Source organism: Muntiacus reevesi, chromosome 22, assembly GCF_963930625.1.
Source record: "Muntiacus reevesi chromosome 22, mMunRee1.1, whole genome shotgun sequence".
NCBI classification, from domain to species: domain Eukaryota; kingdom Metazoa; phylum Chordata; class Mammalia; order Artiodactyla; family Cervidae; genus Muntiacus; species Muntiacus reevesi.
The window spans coordinates 32,075,054-32,094,517 of NC_089270.1; the positions used below are offsets into that span (position 1 = coordinate 32,075,054).

Below are 19,464 nucleotides of genomic sequence, written 5' to 3' on the forward strand. Positions count from 1 at the left end.
TTTCAGCAATTTTTTACCTTGAATCCTTCCAAACGTTACTTTTTACTGTGTAATGTAACCATCAAGAAGTTTTACACCTCCTCCGAGTGGGAAAGAGAGAGAGTGAGCCAGAAAAGGACCAGGAAGCTGTGGGAGCGAGAGGTTAAGTCTTACGGAGGAAGGGGTGGGGCTGCCGGGTGGGGCGGGCGGGGCTTCGAAAAGGCGGAGAGGCGAGTACAAGTGAGGGGCGGGCACACAACGGCTTGCCTCCGTCGGAGTCGGCAAGCCCATTTTGCGCATGTGCAGTCCGTTTTAAATTGCGTAGTGCGCGGCGCGCGTCTGGGCGCGCCGGCTAGCTTGGGGCTTCTTGGAGCCCGCCATCTCCCGCTGTCTCTCGCCTAAGGGCGCTGCTGGTTTCCTTCTGGCTGGTTTTGGGGTGACTGAATCCTCGCTGGGCTGCCCAGAGCTTTGACCCGTGTAGACTTAACGGCCCCAAACCCCTTCCCGGTCGGAGCCAGGCCGGAACATGGCTGCATGGGGGCTGGTAAGTGCAGGCCTGGAACCGAGTGAGGCGGAAAGAATGAAGCTTCCGGCCGGTGTCGTCGCTTCTGGAGGATTTCGATGGAAAGCGGCGCGAATTTCTTGAGTTGGGAAGTGAGCGGGTGCCACTATTCAGAGTTACTTTACTTGCAGTGTTTCCTCAGGCTTTTTGTAATCCAGTTGTGACGGGTAACTTTCTCTTCTGAGAATCTTGTGATTTCTACTTTTGAGCCTAACTTCAGTTCTAGGAATTCAGCAGGTCGCTCAGTGATAAAAGAATCTGCCTGCCAATGCAAGGAGATATGAGAGAGGAGGGTTCGATCCTTGGGTAGGGAAGATTCCCTGGAGGAATAAATGGCAACACACTCCAGTGTTCTTGCCTGGAGAATCCCCTGGACAGAGGGGACTGGCGGAATACAGTCCATGAGGTCGCAAAGAATCGGACACCACTGAGCGACTGAGCTTTCAGTTCGTAGTCCTCCCAGTAATTTTCTGTCCTTGGTAGTGTTGGAAAGCCTTGGAAGTGACCTGTTTCTTTCAGAATTGCTGGTGTAAAGAGGCAGGTTTCTGACAGGTTTCTGAGAGGCAGCTACTGGTTAAAAGTGTAAGCGGTGAATGACTGAGGGGGCGGAAACTCATTTTTATTGGACAGTTTCTGAACTCCTTGGTATTCACTTTTCTGTACTTTAGATTTACGGTTTTGTTGTTTTAGCCGCTGAAACTCGTATCCGACTATTGGCGACCGCATAGCCTGTTACGGTTATTACATGTTATACAACCCTTAGCAGCCCCTATCCTAAACTCCTAGTTTCTAGTTTATCTCCCCGTTTAAGATCTTCAGCATTGATGAACTCCCATTTATATTGTTGTGTATATATATATGCTTGTATGCATAAAGAAGTTTATTGTGGACAAGAATTGTTGCCCTCCACTTAAGTAAACAGAATGTAGCCCACCTCCAGGCCACCAGAAACTGCAGCTGGCACTAAGTGGCATATATAGAGAAGCACTAAAATCATTAGCTTGAGGTGTCTTTTTTTGTGATTAGTAGTAGTTTTGATACTTGATTTTTCTTTTTTCCCCCAGCCCAAACTCCTGTATATCCTAGGTCCTCCCTTACCTCTTTGGAGTAGTTCTCTCTGAGAGTCTGTCTCCTGAGGCATGGTCCTAAGTAAGGTCACTAAATAAAAATTATAAATTTTAAGTTGTGCATTTTTTCCAGTGACAATTATATATAATGTAAATAGTGCATGTGCTCATGGTAAAAAGTACTCCCTATACCAACACTTTCATACTGTTGACTAAAGAAAAATGCGATGTTGTTGGGTCATTTGCTAAGAGTATGTTTACTTTTGTAAGAAACCACCAAAAAAGTGGCTGTACTGTTTTGCCTTCCAAAATGAGAGTTCCCATTTTTCCACAATTGGCATTGTCATTTTTCCAGATTTTGGACACACAGTCAGATATATAGTGGTATCTGGCTTTAGTTTGCATTTCCCATTGACATATGATGTAGAGAATCTTTTCACAAGCTTACTTGCCATCTGTATATTTTCTTAGGTATCTGTTAAGGTCTTTGGACCATTTGTTTTTTAATTGAGATAAAAAATTCTTTCATTCATTTTTATTTGTTGGTGGTGCTGGGAGGCATGTGGGATCTTAGTTCCCTGACCAGGAATTGAACCCACACCTGCATTGGAAACTGGAGCCTTAACCACTGGACCTCCAGGGGAGTTCCCTTTTTTTATTGCGTTTTAAGTGTTCTTTGTATATTTTGGATAGCAGCCCTTATCAGATGTGCCTTTTGCAAATATTTTCTCCTAGTCTGTGGCTCATCTTCTCATTCTTTCTTTTTTAAAAACCATGATCAGTGTTTTATTTATATTGATGTTGGCGTGTGTTTAAAATCTATGATCAATAATAATAATATCAGTGATATTATTAATAAGCAACTTCTTTTCTCACTGTGATCTCACCTGTTACAAATTTCTCCTAGTTTAAGGATGATGCCCTTCAGAACATGGAAAGCTTAGACTGCTTGAAGCTTGTCTTAGTTCTCACATTGACTGCTTTTCCTGCTGCGCGCTTTTCTAGTCAGTCTTCTGTAAGCATTGCCCTTGTGTCTCTTTTCAAAGTTCTCTTTTTTTCTCTTTGTAGTGATCCTCCCCATTGACTGCACTTGGCTTCTCAGATTAAGGAGGAGAGAGAGAGACAGTACTAAAACTGGAAGAGCAGCCGCTGGTTCAGTTTGCTGTGTCTTACTCTTTTGAATGCAGTTCACTTTTATTTTCCAACAAAAAGTTTCGTGTTTATTACTGAGCCAAAGCAATAGTGCAGAAACGCTGACACAAAGACAAAAATCGTTTTCCCAGTAAAACACATCCATCTATTCATATAGTAGTGACTTTTCAGAGTGCTATGGTAAGATGCAGGTGCCCTTGGCACAGTATGGATGTGTGTGCCACCTCACGTGCAGGACTCCGTATAGACCCCGTTTGGTTCTCCAGTGTCGTCTTTTGTGTTTGCACCTGATTTTATTACCAGCTTTTATTCAAATCCACTGGGGAATGGGACGATTCTACTTTTGTTTCTTGTCCAAGAATCACTTGATCATGAAAGTTTGTTGAGAAAATTTGGCTGGGAGCAAATTCCCACAGTTCACTCCACCTCCACCCCTTATCTGTGGCATGTGGGATCTTAGTTCCCTGAGAAGGGATGGAATCCACTACCTGACCTCTGCATTGGAACCCCAAAGTCATAACCACTGGACTTCTGGGGAAGTCCCCCCAAAGTTAGAATTGTTTTGACCCTTTTAGTTCTCATATCTGACTTTGCATCATAACTCATTTAAAAGACAAAGGGAGAAAGGAGTTGAGAGATTATCCTCAGTCATTCTTGTACTTCAGTGATTTCAGACTGGGTGGAATTTTGCCCTGCAGGAGGTGTTTGGTGTTGCCTGGGAAAATTTCTGGTTGTTTTGAAAAGGCGTGGATGAGGAGGGGGTATAAAGGCATTTAGTGGGTAGAGGCCAGGAATGCAGCAAGTATCCCACCAGTGCACGGGACAGGACCTTGCAAGTCATTCAGCCCAAAATTGTCATCAATGCTAGGTTTGAGAAACTCAGCTGTGAGACATGAAAGAATCTGAAATTGAATGAAGATGAGTTGAAATTGAAAGAGTTTGAGTATTTGAAAATTAATAATTTTTGTATTCTAACTTTTAATGTAAAATTAAAAGACCTTGTCTGTCTTGTTCACCACTCATTTTCTACTGCACCAAAATAGCATTTGGCCCTCTAGTAGGTGCTTGATTCATATTTGCTGAAGGAATGAGTTGTCTTAGCCTTAAATTTTTTCTATTTAAAAGAGGAACTGAGTACTTTATGTTACTTTATGTTATTTAATGTTCAGAAACATTTGGTGTGAAAATATGACTTTTTCATTTTATTGTGTTAAATTAGAAGAATGACCTTAAATTAGACCTTGGAAGGGAGTTAACTAACATTAATTATCAAGGATTTGCTTAAGTGTTTCAGAGTGTTGAGTGCTGATGAGAGACCTAAGTGCTTGCATTAATTTTCTATCTTGTGATAAAATGCAGACTGGTTAGATGTCTTTGTTCCTTAGTTTGCTATCTGTAAAATAGATTTAATCTTTTGCTCCTTAGGTACCTCCTGAAATTAACAGGCTATGTGAAACAACAATTTTCTTGAAAGAAAAACACTTTTATCTCATAAATTTTAGTCTTATTTATTTGGCATGTCAAAAAGATAACAAAATATGTTTTTGTGGTATACAACACTGGCAAAGCTCTGGGAAGAATATAAGCTAGCTTAAGACAAAGTCTCTGCTCTCGGGTTTCTTAAACTCTTAAGAGATGTCTTCATCTTTCTGAATAATTCAATTCAAAAGTGAAGCAAGGTAGCAGTCGCTGTGAGTGGAAACTACAGTGGCCTAGAGTTGTGTCTAAGAGCGTTAGGAGAGTCAGAATGTCAGAGCATGAGTGGGGTAAAGAGAGTGTTCACATGAAGTGGGATTATTTATATCCCATTGGACCAAGGAAGAGTACAGCTTACTAAGCATTTTATATTGATAATTATTTATTTATTTTTTTAAAAGCATACGGTTTATCCTATTGCTACCCAATTTTCAACTTGAAAAGTTAACTTTATAGATTTTATACTTAAAAGATAGGACCCAGATTATCACAAATATGTTTTCCACTTCCACTTTCAACATGTCCATGTGTTTTATTTTTTTCCTGTTGTTTCCATTGATAGGGGCTTCTTCTTTGTTGCTAAGTCATTTCAGTCATGTCTGACCCTTTGTGATGTTATGGATTGTACCCCGCCAGGCTTCTCTGTCCCTGGAATTTTCCAGGCAAGAATATTGGAGTGGGTTGCCATGCCCTTCTCCAGGGGATCTTCCCGACCCTGGGATTGAACCTGCGTCTCTTATGTCTCCTGTATTGGCAGTCAGGTTCTTTACCACTAGCGCCATGTAATAAATCCCTCTTCTTTTTTTGGGTTACCTAATTTCTCATTTGGAGACATTGTAGCACTTTTTAATCCTCAGTTTTTCTGATATTTCACTCTTAGTTTCCTAGGTTTGACTGTTCTTGCATTTTCATTATGTTGGTCATTCACTCCTCATCCAGGACAATATCCTCTGAGCTTACTTTAGACTGCTTCTCCTTTTATTCTGTCTCATCAATTATCATGTATCATTTGTTTCCATCTTTCAGAAATTTGTTATGTGTGTTTGTCCGCAGATGGTCCTCTGTTCCATTCTATTTTTCATTGTCGTTTTATGCCCGTCTATTCTTTACTATTATTTAGAGGGATTGACCTACAGGGAAAGAAGATAAATAGATACTGTTGATGGACTAACTTGAGTTACTGGAAGCCCAGATAGTATGATATTGATGATGGAAGAGGTGTAGGGGGAGATGGAGGAGTAGGAAGTGGAAGAAGATGATGAAAAAAATCCAGGGTAAGGAAATAATATAAAAAAGCTTTGGAAACAGTGAATGTGAGCCAAGTTGTTTTTCACTTGATCCAGAATAATTCCTCTTTATAGTATTATAGTAGGCAATCAGCAAATACTTGCTGAATGAATAAATGAAGAACTTAATTTTTCACCAAACTGATGATTTACTTGTCTTTCAGGATCATCTCAAAAATGACTACAGAAGAAGATTTTGTCGACCTTCCAGGTAATCTGTATACTTAAGCTTTTAAGATAATTTTTATTTCCATCTGTAGAAAGTGGAATTTTTAAATGCAGAAAGGAAAAACTATTACCTCTGACTAAAATAATGATTTATATGCTCATTGGTTAAGTATAGTCATGTTAATTATTTTATATTAATAGAGAAATATTAGTGCAAACAGTGCATTGACTAAATAGCAGTCATAAAAGAAATTCGCCTGATGAGTGATGGATCAGGAAGAGGCAGTTTCAGTTCTGACTAAATGACAGCTATGAATAAAGCACTCTACACTTTGAATGGTACTAACAGAAAGATGCAGTTTATTCTGTGGGGCTAAGAAAAAGAAAAGGTGGGTGTGACCCTAAAGGGCAATAGAAGGATCTTTGTGGTGATGGAACTGTTCAGCACCTTGAGTATTGTGGTCATAAGTGAATCTTCAAATATGATAAAGTGTATAGAACTAAATACATACACAAACATAAACATGCAAAGGGATACATGTAGAAATGGAAAAATCTGAAAAAAATTGGTGATTTTGTCAATATCCAGATCGTGGTTTTGATAATATATTATATTATTTTGTGAAATGTTACCATTGAAGAAAACTGGATAAAGTGAACAAGGGATCTCTTTTATATTATTTTTACAATTGCATTTGAATCTAAAATTACAATTTTTAATTAAATTGTATTGATTCATTAGTTCCTTAAGATTAAGGGTTCAGTTCAGTTCAGTTCATTCACTCAGTCGTGTCTGACTCTTTGCAACCCCGTGAACCGCAGCATGCCAGACCTCCCTGTCCCATCACCAACTCCCGGAGTTCACCTAAACCCATGTCCATTGAGTTGATGATGCCATCCAACCATCTCATCCTCTGTTGTCCCCTTCTCCTCCTGCCCTCAATCTTTCCCAGCATCAGGGTCTTTTTCAATGAGTCAGCTCTTTGCATCAGGTGGCCAAAGTATTGAAGTTTCAGCTTCAACATCAGTCCTTCCAATGAACACCCAGGACTGATCTCCTTTAGGATGGACTGGTTGGATCTCCTTGCAGTCCAAGGGACTCTCGAGAATCTTCTCCATCACCACAGTTCAAAAGCATCAATTTTCGGTGCTCAGCTTTCTTTATAGATTAAAGGTATTGAATCAAAAGTGCATTTGAAATGTAGGGAAGACTGTGTTACTTGGACCTGTTAGGACTTGTGACTATAGAATCTTTATTAAAGAAGCATTTCAGGAATGATTGAATTTGTTCAAAAGAGTTTTATGTTCTTTTTTAGGTATAGCAGTCTAAAACAGCTTTAGACATGGCTATTCAATCAGGGAATATAATTGTTAATGTAGACAATAACATACTGTATCATATACTTTTTGGGAGCTCTTGGTCTTTCAAATACTTGTTTTATCCTCAGATTTTAATGGTGATATTTTTCTTACTAAGTAAAAATTAGCATTTTGTAATGAGATACAGAATTTTCAAGATAGATATTAATAATTAGCAAATATCTTTTAGAAATGATACACTAACATTTTCCCTTCTTTGTTTCTTAGTAGGGCACCTGACATTAATACGGAACAAGGCAAGAATATACTGGAAGTCTTACTAGACTGTTTTGAAGAAAAAAGTAAGGTTTCACTTTGAGGATTGGGATGGCTGAAATAGAAATTTGTCCATTGACATCAAATTTAGCAAATATGTTCCAGCATTTCAATATATATTTTTCCAGGAGTTTTAAGTACATGTGCAGTCCTTCATGTACCTTTTGGTATACTGAAGATGTGTGTTAGTTGCTCAGTCATATCCAACTGTTTGCAACCCCATGGACTATAGCCCACAAGGCTTCTCCATCCATGGGGTTTTCCCAGCAGGAATACTGGCATGGGTTGCCATTTTCTTCTCTATACTGAAGATAGTACTGGCAAAAACGAGAATGATTTGTTATTCCCTTTAGTTCACACTAGATTCCTATAGTCTGGAATTCTGTAAATAATTATCATACACTAGAGGAAGTAGCTTAATAATGGAACTAAATGTGCAGAATTCTTAAGATCTCTGAAGAGCTTGAAATAACATTTGGTGATTTGTACCCTTCCTAAAGAAAAGATATATTATGGCAAGTTTTCTTTTAGAAAACTTTTCTAAGTGCTGATCAGTATCAGAAGGAATTGGAATAAAAGCCAGCAAAAAGAAACAAAACCAAAAAAAGCCAACCAAAGAAAAGCACACACAGTGGAAAAGTATCTCTTTTTAGTTCTGAAAGATGAGTTGGCATGTACTTCTTGGGGAATCTTGTCTGTCTTTTTTTCAGTTCCTGATGCCTTCTAGGTACATTTGAATATTGAATTGTGTCTGTACTTCAGTTAAACTAATTGTGCTTAAAAGAATTCTTCATGTATCATATAGGGCTTCTTTTAATTGTAACCAAAAATTTTTATATGTTTAAATTTTTTTTTTTTTTACTTTTTAGGTGTTGCCAATGATTTTAGCAAAAATGCCACAAAATCAGTGCCTTATTCAACACCTAAAACAAAAGATATTTGTATTCAGTCATCAAGCAAAGAGGTAAGTCAAAAAGGGGAGCTTTATCAATCCTATATTTCCATTGAGTTTACATGAAATTTAGAGATATTTTATGAAAATTTTGGTCCTACATTTCCTGTGGTTGAAATTGGAGGTCTGGGAATTAGAATAATCAAATTATAATACAATTATTTTTCACTGTTACTGAAGGCAGTTTATTGCTAAACAGGGAAATCAGTCTTTTATTGATTATGTATCTTAAGAGGATGCATTAACTTAACTCTACAAAATAGCCACCTTTGAAATAGAGATTTTGAAGCTAATGATTGAGGACAGATTATTCAAAAGCACAATAGTAATTGAAGAGAAAAATTGTATATAGACATACATCGTATATTGTGCTTTGCCTGTCGCCCTTCACGATAGTGCACTTTTTACAAATTGAAGGTTTGTGGCAACCCTCTGTCAAGCCAGTCTTTCAGCGCTGTTTTTTTCTGACAGCGTTTGTTTGCTTCATGTTTCTATTGTCATGTTTTGGTAGTTCTCACTATATATGAAACATTTTTTATTATTGTTATATTTGTCATGATCTGTGATCAGAGTTGTTTGAAGTTACTATTGCAAAAAAAATTATGACTTCTAGAAGGCTCAGACAGTGGTTAACATTTTTTAGCAATAAATATTTTTTAATTAAGGTATGCACATTTTTTTAGATATAATGCTATTGCACACTTACTGTACTATGGTTTAGTGGAAACATAGTTTTTATATACACTGGGAAATCAAAAAATTCATGTGCTTTGCTTTATTGTAGTACTTGCTTTATTAGGGTGGTCTGAAACTGAACTTGCAGTATCTGAGAGGAATACCTGTAATGCTAGAAATAACATTCACTAGAAACTTATATAAACAAATAATTAACCACATATAGCCTTTTGGTTCCAAGGAATGAAGACATCCATTGTTGTCATCACTGAGAGACTTTTTTTAATGTGATAAATGATATTAATTTTTGAAAGTTAAATCAGCTAAGTTTCCTGGGATAATCTTGGCTTGGTCATGAAGTATTAACCAGTTCTGGTTTGGTTTGCTAATATTTTAAGATGATTGCATCTATGTTCATGAACAATATTTTCTTTTCTCAAAATGTTCTTGTGGGGCTTTGATACCAAGGGTAGAGGTTCTACTTTCAGGTAGGGTGTAACAGATTGCAGTAAGTCAGTGCTTCTGCTGCAACAGCTAGTTTAACAAAAGAATAACATGCAAAAAACCTCATGGTTTTTAGAGACATGAGAGTTGTGGAAGCAACAAGTACTAGATGAACTAAAAAAGAGAGGGAAATCCTTAGAATAGGAGTTGATGATTGTTAGTCATTTTCTTCCCTGAGAGTATTGCTGATTTTGGGCAAAAGCTGAAGATTTTAGATTGGCCCAAACAGTGAGTCCACTGAGGGAAAGCGGAGCTTTTGACACTTGTGCAGGGATGGCATGACATGTTGGAATCCTGGAGGTTCCCCAGATGGATAACTTTGTTGTTGTTTAATCACTACGTCATGTCTGACACTTTGCGACCCCATGGACTGTAGCCCGCCAGGCTCCTTTGTCCATGGGGTTCTCCTGGCAAGAACACTGGGGTGGGTTGCCATTTCCTTCTCCAGGGGATCTTTCTGGACCAAGGATCAAACCTGCATCTCCTGCATTGGCAAGTGGGTTCTTTACCACTGCACCACATGAGAAGCCCTAGTTTGGAGAGAGAATTTTAATTTAACATTATCCATTGTGTGTGGTAGTTGCTCATTTGGGCCCTACTCTTTGCGACTCCATGGACTATATCCCACCAGACTGCTCTGTCCATGGAATTCTCTGTCCATGGGTAATATTTGCCTCGGTATATTTTAAAAGGTAAAAATGCTTAAGGTAGCACATATGTTGTCTTGGTGGGACAAGGTCAGGTGTGGGTAGCCATTCCCTTCTTTAGGGGATCTTCCTGACTCAGGGATCGAACTCGGGTCTCCTGCATTGCTGGCAGATTGTTTACCATCTGAGTCACATGCTTACACTAAAACCTTTGTCAAATGTTCCAGTGATCGTTATTGGTCTCCTCACTTTTAAGAATGTAAAACGAAAATGGTAATTGGAAATTCTGCATACTTAAGAGTTAACTGTACATTGTTAGATTTTGCTGTAGTGTGATATGTATGGGCCACGTCATTGTGAAAAGCTTCTTGTAAATATCTGCAGGCTTTCTTCTCTGACTTGATAAGTTTTTCTGACAAAGAAATCTCTCCTGCTTGGGTGTCTGATTTTAACAGTGAGTGTTCCCAGCCTAGTGGGGGCAAGGAGGAAGCTGCATTTTGAATACTTTTACTTAATGTCTCTATTTTCAGTGTGTTACTTTTACCTTTGGTTTTGTCACATGTCTCTGATCTCAGTCTTCTGCACCTTGCTTTTTTGTTTGTTTAACATAATCATTCATGTTGCTTTACTTTATTCATTTCTCTTGTATTTGTGATGTTAAATGCCTATATGGCACTTTATTTATCTAATCTTCTTTAGGTTTTTAAAAGCTATTCATTGTTTCTATGATAGGTTATATGAATTTGGTTTCTACGGAGTTATTTAAGTATACAACTTTACCAGCTCATTTCATGTTTAAAAAAATTTTTTTTCCGTTTAAAAGCAAATATGTTTAATCAAAATTGGTAATTAAATAGAGTAGATCTAATGCTGTATCTCTTTTAGACTCAGAGCCAGAAATCACATCCAAAGTCAGGTCCAGTTTCTTCAAGGAAGAAAGAAGCCCCTCTGCAGTTAACTGTAGAACCAAATGAAGCTGTCAGCAAATCAGGTTGGTAGCATCCCCATGGGTAATATTTGCCCCGGTATATTTTAAAGGTAAAAATGCTTAAGGTAGCACAATGTTGTCTTGGTGGGACAAGGTCAGGGTCAGCCTAGACAGAATTGTGAAATAGATGAAGTTGTTTTTGAGTCTCTCTCAAGTCCATTGTGGGGGGGGTGTGGTGTGTGTGTGTGTGTGTGTGTGTGTGTGTGTGTGTGTGTTTTAACATGAATAAGTTTTAAAAATTTTTATTGAAATATAGTTGATTTACAATGTTGTGTTCAATTTCTGCTGTACATATATATGTACAAATATTCTTTTTAATATTCTTTTCCATTATGGTTTATCACAGGATAGACAGGATAGTTCCTTGTGCTCTACAGTAAGACCCTGTTATTTATCCATCCTGTATACAATAGTTTGCGTCTGTTAATCCCAAGCTCCCTATCCTTCCCTTCCTAACCTCCCTCCCCCTTGGCAACTGCAAGTCTGTTCTCTATGAGTCTGTTTCTGTTTCATAGATATATTCATTTATGTCACATTTTAAAATTCCATGTATAAGTGATATCACACAGTATTTGTCTTTCTCTTTCTGATTTACTTCGCTAAGATGGACCTTAACCTCTAGGTCCGTCCATTTACGGCAAATGGAATTATTTTGTTCTTTTTAATGGTCGAGTGATAGTCCAGTGCACATGCACACATTTGCGTGCTGGCAGGAAGCCTTACTTTCTTTTCTCCCATGTGGGCCTCTCCATGGACTTATTGAGCATTTTTTTAAGACTGAGGGATAATTTATATAGTATTAGTTTCAGGAATACACCATAATAATTTGCTGTTTGACTATATGTGGTCAGTATTTTTCTCTTTTCTCCTTTTGTTCCATTTCTTTTAGTCAGTTATGTGTGGTGCTGCTTTTTAAAGTTTTATTTATACTTTTCAAATTAGAAAAGTTCTTCATTTGAGGTAAGAGTCAAAGATTTAAAACAAGAAACTACTAATCCTTATTTCCCTCATCCTGCTGAGGTAACCTTGGATCCTTTCATATCTTCGTTGGTGCTCCTTAATGAATATGTATTCATTTATATATGTATTTATTATATAATATATTTATTATATATATGTATTTTATATTTATATATGTATATAAATGTGAGTGTTTATGTGTGCATGTGTACGCACACTTCTGAAAGAGACTTTCACAGTTTACTTTTTACCAGTAATGTAAGAATATACCTTTCACCTGATACACTTTTATTCTACTTTTTTGCCAGTTTGATCATTATTAAGTAATCTGTTACCTTAGTGTATTTATGTGATTACCACTGAGTTTGAACACCTTTTTATAAGTTTACTGGCTATTTGAATTTCTTTTTATCTTAGTTGTTTGTCCATATGCTTTGCCCATTTGTTTCTTCTAGTTTATGAGAGATCTTTAATTGAATATATGTAATTAAATGTCTGCAATATGTGTGACAGGTATTTTTCCAAATGATCCCTTGACTAGTACAGATTTTGGTTATAGTATCTTATATGATAGGTAACATTTTTTATTTGGCTTGTCAAATGTCGGATTTTTTTTTTTCCTGTTTCCTATTTTGGTTGAAAGATTTGTTTTATCCTGAAAGTATATGTAATACTTAGATTTTCATTTTAGCGTCTTTTTTCTTAATTAAAATTTTTAATCCATCTGGAATGTGTTTTGGTATATAATGTGACATAATGTTATAATTTTATTAATTACTTTCTTCATGATGGTCATTTGTGCTAGGTGCGTTCATTAGTTACTTGATCCATTCTCATCTCAATGGGCTACTTTTATCATATATCATTCAATAAGCTTTAAAAAAAAGTAATTCATTTTTGGCTTTGCTGGGTCTTCGTTCCTGGGTGCATGCTTTCTTTAGTTGCAGTGAGTGAGGGCTACTCTGCATCGTGGTGTGCAGACTGCTCCTTGCAGTGTCCTCTGGTGCAGCGCACGACACATGGGCTCTAGGGCTCCTGGGCTTCAGTACTTGCAGTGCCCACGCTCGGTAATTGTGCACAGGCTTAATTGCTCCATGGAATGTGGTTGTGTCCCCTGCATTGGCAGATGGATTCTTATCCACTGTACCACCATGGAGGTCCCTCAATGTACTTTTGAATTTTGGTCCATTTGTTTCTTCTTAATGTCAACACAATACTGTTTTACTAATAGTATTTTTATTTTTATAGCAATATGGTGATATAAAGGTGTTTATAGTCACTGTTCTGCCACTCTTAGAAGTTTTTACTTTCTATGAATTTTATTTATTGTTTCCAGTAAAATTTTGTTATGATTTTCACTAAAGTTGGATTGATTTGTATAGGAATTTTGTGAAAATTCTTATTTTTGTATCATTTAACTTTTCTACATACAAATATATATCTTATACATTTATGTCCTTCAAGCTAGTATCACTGATGAACATAGATACAAGAATCCTCAACAAAATTCTAGCAAACAGAATTCAACAACACATTAAAAAGCTCATATACAATGATCAAGTTGGGTTTATTCCAGGGATGCAAGGATTCTTCATTATATGAAATCAATCAATGTCATACACCATATTAACAAATTGAAGATAAAAACGATATGATCCTCTCAATAGATGCAGAAAAAGCCTACGACAGAATTCATCACCCATTTATGATTAAAACTCTTCAAAAAATGGGCATACAAGGAACCTACCTCAACATAGTAAAGGCCGTATATGATAAGCCCACAGCAAACATTCTCAATGGTGAAAAACTGAAAGCATTTCTTCTATGATCAGGAACAAGACAAGGGTGTCCACTCTCACCACTGTTTTTCAACATAGTTTTGGAAGTCATAGCTATGGCAATCAGAGAAAAAAAGGAAATAAAAGGAGTCCATTTCGGAAAAAAAGAAATAAAGCTCCTACTGTTTGTGGATGACATGAATCTATACACAGAAAACCCTAAAGATAGTCAGAAAATGACTAGAGCTAATCAGTGAACTCAGCAAAATTGTGGGATACAAAATCAATACACAGAAATCACTTGCATTCCTATATACTAATGATGAAAAATCTGAGAAATTAAGGAATAAATCCCATTCACCATTGCAACAAAAATAATAAAATATCTAGGAGTAAACCTACCTAAGGAAGCAAAAGAACTGTATACAGAAAATTTTAAGACACTGATGAAGAAATCAGATGACATAAACAGAGAGATACTCCATGTTCCTGGGTAAGAAGAATCAATATTGTGAAAACGACTGTACTCCCAAATGCAATCTACAGATTCAGTGTGATACCTATTAAATTACCAATGGCATTTTTCACAGAACTAAAACAAAAAATTTCATAATTCATATGGAACACAAAAGACCCTGAATAGCCAAAGCAGTCCTGAGAAAGAAGAATGGAGCTGGAGGAGGCAAGCTTCCTGACTTCAGATTATACTACAAAGCTACAGTCATCAAGACAGTGTGGTGCTGGCACAAAATCAGAAATATAGACCAATGGAACAAGATAGAAAGCCCAGAAATAAACCCATGAACCTATGGGTACCTTCTTTTTGACAAAGAAGGCAAGAATATACAATGGGACAAAGATAACCTCCTCAGTAAGTGGTCCTGGGAGAATTGGACAGCACGTGTAAAAGAGTGAAGTTAGAGCACTTCTCGCACCGTGTGGGCTTCCCTGGTGGCTCAGCTGGTAAAGAGTCCACCTGCAGTGCAGGAGACCTGTGTTTGATCCCTGGGTTGGGAAGATCTCCTGGAGAAGAGAAAGGCTTCCTGCTACAGTATTCTGGCCTGGAGAATTCCATGGACTGTATTATAGCCCATGGGGTTCCAAAAGAGTCGGACATACCTGATGCCATACACAAAGATAAACTCAAAATGGATTAAGGACCTAAATGTAAGAGAGGAAGCTATAAAACTTAGAGGAAAACATAGGCAGAACACTCGATGTAAAGCAGGATTCTCTACGATCCACTTCCTAGAGTAAAGGAAATAAAAACAAAAACAATGGGACCTAATTAAACTTAAAAGCTTTGCACAGCAAAGGAAACTATAAACAAGGTGAAAAGACGACCCTCAGAATGGGAGAAAATAACAACAAATGAAACAACTGACAAAGAATTAATTTCCAAAATGTACAAGTAACTCATATAAGTCAATACCAGAAAAACAAACAATCCAATCAAAAAGTGAGAAAAAGACCTAAACAGATATTTCTCCAAAAAGACATGCAGATGGCTAATAAACACATGAAAAGATGCTTAGCATAGCTTATAATGAGAGATTATTAGTGTTATAGCAAATCAAAGCTATAATGAGATAACATCTCCCACTGGTTAAGTACATTATTAGATTTATTTATTTATTTAAATTTATACATTCTTAGATTTTGAAGTCCAATGTGTCTTCTCTTTAAATACATACATACATACATATTAATATTCTCTCTATATAGACATGTATATTGTATATCTATCTATATCTGTTCAGTATGTACATATGTATGTATATGTGCTAAAGTGCTCATCTAGCTGCCCTAATTTATTTGACTCTACCTAAAGACTGAATTTCATAATTTCTCTAGGATTACCTATTACTTATTTTAGCTATGTATGTTGTTGTTTAGTCACTAAGTAGTGTCTGACTCTTGCAACTCCATTTGCCAGATTGCTCTATCCATGGGGTTTCCTAGGCAAGAATATTGGAGTGGGCTGCCATTTCCTTCTCCAGGGCATCTTCCTGACCCAGGGGTCAAACCCAGGTCTCTTGCTGGGCAGGCAAATTCATTACCACCGAGTCCCCTGGGAAGCCCTTAGCAGTTCAGTTCAGTTGCTCAGTCATGTCTAACTCTTTGCAACCCCATGAATCGCAGCATGCCAGACCTCCCTGTCCATCACTAACTCCCGGAGTTTACTCAAACTCATGTCCATTGAGTCGGTGATGCCATTCAGCCGTCTCATCCTCTGTCGTCCCCTTCTCCTCCTGCCCCTAATCCCTCCCAGCATCAGGGTCTTCTCCAATGAGTCAACTCTTCGCATGAGGTGGCCAAAGTGTTGGAGTTTCAGCCTCAGCATCAGTCCTTCCAAAGAACACCCAGGACTGATCTCCTTTAGGTTGGACTGGTTGGATCTCTTTTCAGTCCAAGGGACTCTCAAGAGTCTTCTCCAACACCACAGTTCAAAAGCATCAATTCTTCAGCGCTCAGCTTTCTTTATAGTCCAACTCTCACATCCATACATGACCACTGGAAAAATCATAGCCTTGACTAGACGGACCTTTGTTGGCAAAGTAATGTCTCTGCTTTTTAATATGCTATCTAGGTTGGCCATAACTTTCCTTCCAAGGAGTAAGCGTCTTTTAATTTCATGGCTGCAGTCACCATCTGCAGTGATTTTGGAGCCCCCCAAAATAATTTCTGACACTTGTTTCCACTGTTTCCCCATCTATTTGCCATGAAGTGATGGGACCAGGTGCCATGATCTTAGTTTTCTGAATGTTGGACTTTAAGCCAACTTTTTCACTCTCCTCTTTCACTTTCATCAAGAGGCTCTTTAGTTCCTCTTCCCTTTCTGCCATAAGGGTGGTGGTGTCCTCATATCTGAGGTTATTGATATTTCTCCCAGCAACCTTGATTCCAGTTTGTACTTCTTCTAGCCCAGCGTTTATCATGTATAGATTTATTCAAATCTTTAAAACATTTTTTATTTTGTTGTGGTCAAAATATTTTAAGTGAGATCTTTCTCAACAGATTTTTAAGTGTATAGTAGAGTATTGTTACCTATAGACACAAAGTTGTGCTGCTGCTGCTGCTGCTAAGTCGCTTCAGTTGTGTCCAACTCTGTGGGACCCTATCCCTGGGATTCTCTAGGCAAGAACACTGGAGTGGGTTGCCATTTCCTTCTCCAGTGCAGGAAAGTGAAAAGTGAAAGTGAAGTCTCTCAGTCGCGTCCGACTTGTAGTGACCCCATGTATGCAGTCCACCAGTCTCCTCTGTCCAGGGAATTTTCCAGGCAAGAGTACTGGAGTGGGTTGCCATTTTCTTCTCCGCAATGTTGTACACTAGACTTCTAATTTATTTATCTTGTACAATTGAAACTTTGCATCTGTTAATCAGCAACTCTGAATTTCTCCTTCCTCCCAGTCCCTGGCATCCACTTTTCTAATATCTTCTTCTATGAGTTTGACTATATTCAAATCTTGAATAAATTTTATGTATTAATAAAAGTGTGAATTTTCTATGTTTGAAGCTTTTACTCATTTCAGAACTATGGAACCAAATACATCTTTCAGTTTATTAATTCCATAAATTAGAATTTTTAAAGTACTTGTATATTTTATTCCTAGATCTTTGATTATACACTTGAAGATTTGTGAGTCTTCTGAAAACTTTCTAATTGTTACTGAACTTCGGAAAGCACATTATTTTTTTTGTTCTAATATTATTTAAGAGTTTCTAATATCGTCATATAATTTTTTTCTAGTTCAGGACCATGAAGTTCATCAGAAAATTTTGGCAACTGATGTTCGTTCTAAAAATACATCTGACTTGAGAAAGCTATCAAGTAAAAAACTAAAAAAAGCTGATGAGGAGTGTTACTTATCTATTGGCTCACCTTTTGACCTGGATGTAAAAGCATCTTCATTGCAAAAGGGTAGTCCATCTGTTGCCCAAAAGAGAGAGACCTACACTTCCGAAAATTCAGTAAATATGCTATCTTCAAGTACAGAGATTTCTCATAAAACCAGAAAAAGGTGAAGTTTTATTTATTTATGAAATATTAATCTTTCTGTAACAACTTCATTTTTTATTTTAAAAAGTGGGTAGTTTGGTCTCATGTATTTTATAGTAAGTATTGAATATTTACATGTTATGAGAAAAGTAGACATACATTGGGTATATATTCAATTTATGTTTACTATGGAAGGCCTTAAAGTGTACTTCTGAAAAGTTTAGTGGTAAACTTTTCTATGGTCTATGGAAAAGCATATTTTTTTTTTTTTCTTTAAGATCTAAAAAAAATATTGAAGACATAAGATAATACAGTAGGCACTCATATATTTGACATATGTGAATATTTTGTTATATTCAGATACTTTTTAAAAACATTTTTGAGTGTCATATAGTTGAATTAAAATGTATTAATTACTGCTGTATAGCAAATTGACTCAGTTATGCATATATATATGTGTATATATACACAGACAATCTTTTTCATATTCTTTTTCATTATGGTTTATCACAGGATATTTTTTTTTCTCATAATACATTTTCTCTAGCTTCCTAAGAAAAATAATTTGTATTTTCCATATGTCATTTTTAATTACCAGGGTAGGTATGTATCAGGTCACTTTGAGGGGTAGCAAAGAATAAGTATTGTTGAAGATAATTGTAGTGAACCCACATCCATTTCCTGGGGCTTTCTTTCCCTTTGGCCTTTAAGAAGCAAAATTGATTGTTCAAGGTTCTTTGCTATTGGAAAACCTCTGCCATAAGTATAATATCTGTATAGGGTCTTTCCTCTTTGATTCTTGGAGCTGAGGAGTTAAGTACACTCTAAGATTTTGCAGTCCAAAGTGTGTTCTGCAGCTCAGGATTGAGAGAATGATATTATCTGAAAGCCTGTTAGAAATATATAATCTCAAACTCTATGCTAGACCTATTTAATCAAAATCTACATTTTAATAAGATTCCTCAGAGGATTCAGATTCATATGAAATGTTTGAGAACTAGTATTTTAAACTACAATTTGACTTGTTATATGATTTAACCATCCTTTTTCTCTTTTATTTTTTTTCTATCAGCAAATACAAAATTTAATTTTTCTGAACAATTTGTCTTGTGTAATTTGTGTGAGAGAAACACATCAGCATTTATAAAGTTTAAATAAAGGCCCATCGGAAAATTTTGTAAGTGGTTGTATTATCACTGTAGGGAAGTTCAGGAAAACTTATAACTCAGCAAATGGTGGAAACATTCAGCTTGTCGTCCTTCTAACCTTTTAGGTTAAACTTTGAAGATAAAGATGTTTTGAAGAAAGTAGAAATAATGAATGAAGTATCAGAAATAGAGGATAAAGTATCAGAAGGACCACAAGAAAGGAGACAGTCAGAAACATCTCAAAAAAGAACACAAGATTCAGAATATGAAAATCAACCACGAGCTAGGAAGAGTTTTTCAACGTTGTTTTTAGAAACTGTAAAAAGAAAAAGTGAATCCAGGTAAGTTATTAAGAAATGGTCCAGATTTTTCTTTCACATTCTTTGAATGATACCTAAGGATTCTTAATAACATTTAACTAGAAGTTAATCTTAATTGACATATTTTTAATTGAAATTATGTTTAACCCATAAGGAGAGTGAATTTC

General features: G+C 36.8%; 1 protein-coding gene across 3 annotated transcripts in view; it reads left to right on the forward strand.

Moving 5' to 3' along the window:
- Nucleotides 1-301: 301 nt before the first annotated feature.
- Nucleotides 302-19,464, forward strand: part of CENPC (centromere protein C) — an 81,750-nt gene continuing 62,587 nt past the window's right edge. For 2 of the 3 annotated variants that reach the window (XM_065914013.1, XM_065914015.1), the window contains exons 1-7: nt 302-523; nt 5,687-5,733; nt 7,278-7,351; nt 8,195-8,289; nt 10,989-11,094; nt 17,581-17,851; nt 19,103-19,318. In XM_065914013.1, coding sequence (XP_065770085.1) covers nt 506-523; nt 5,687-5,733; nt 7,278-7,351; nt 8,195-8,289; nt 10,989-11,094; nt 17,581-17,851; nt 19,103-19,318 — 827 coding nt within the window. In that variant the 5' untranslated portion in view covers nt 302-505. The remainder of the gene's footprint in view (nt 524-5,686; nt 5,734-7,277; nt 7,352-8,194; nt 8,290-10,988; nt 11,095-17,580; nt 17,852-19,102; nt 19,319-19,464) is intronic. The other variant, XM_065914014.1, reaches the window with a different exon arrangement.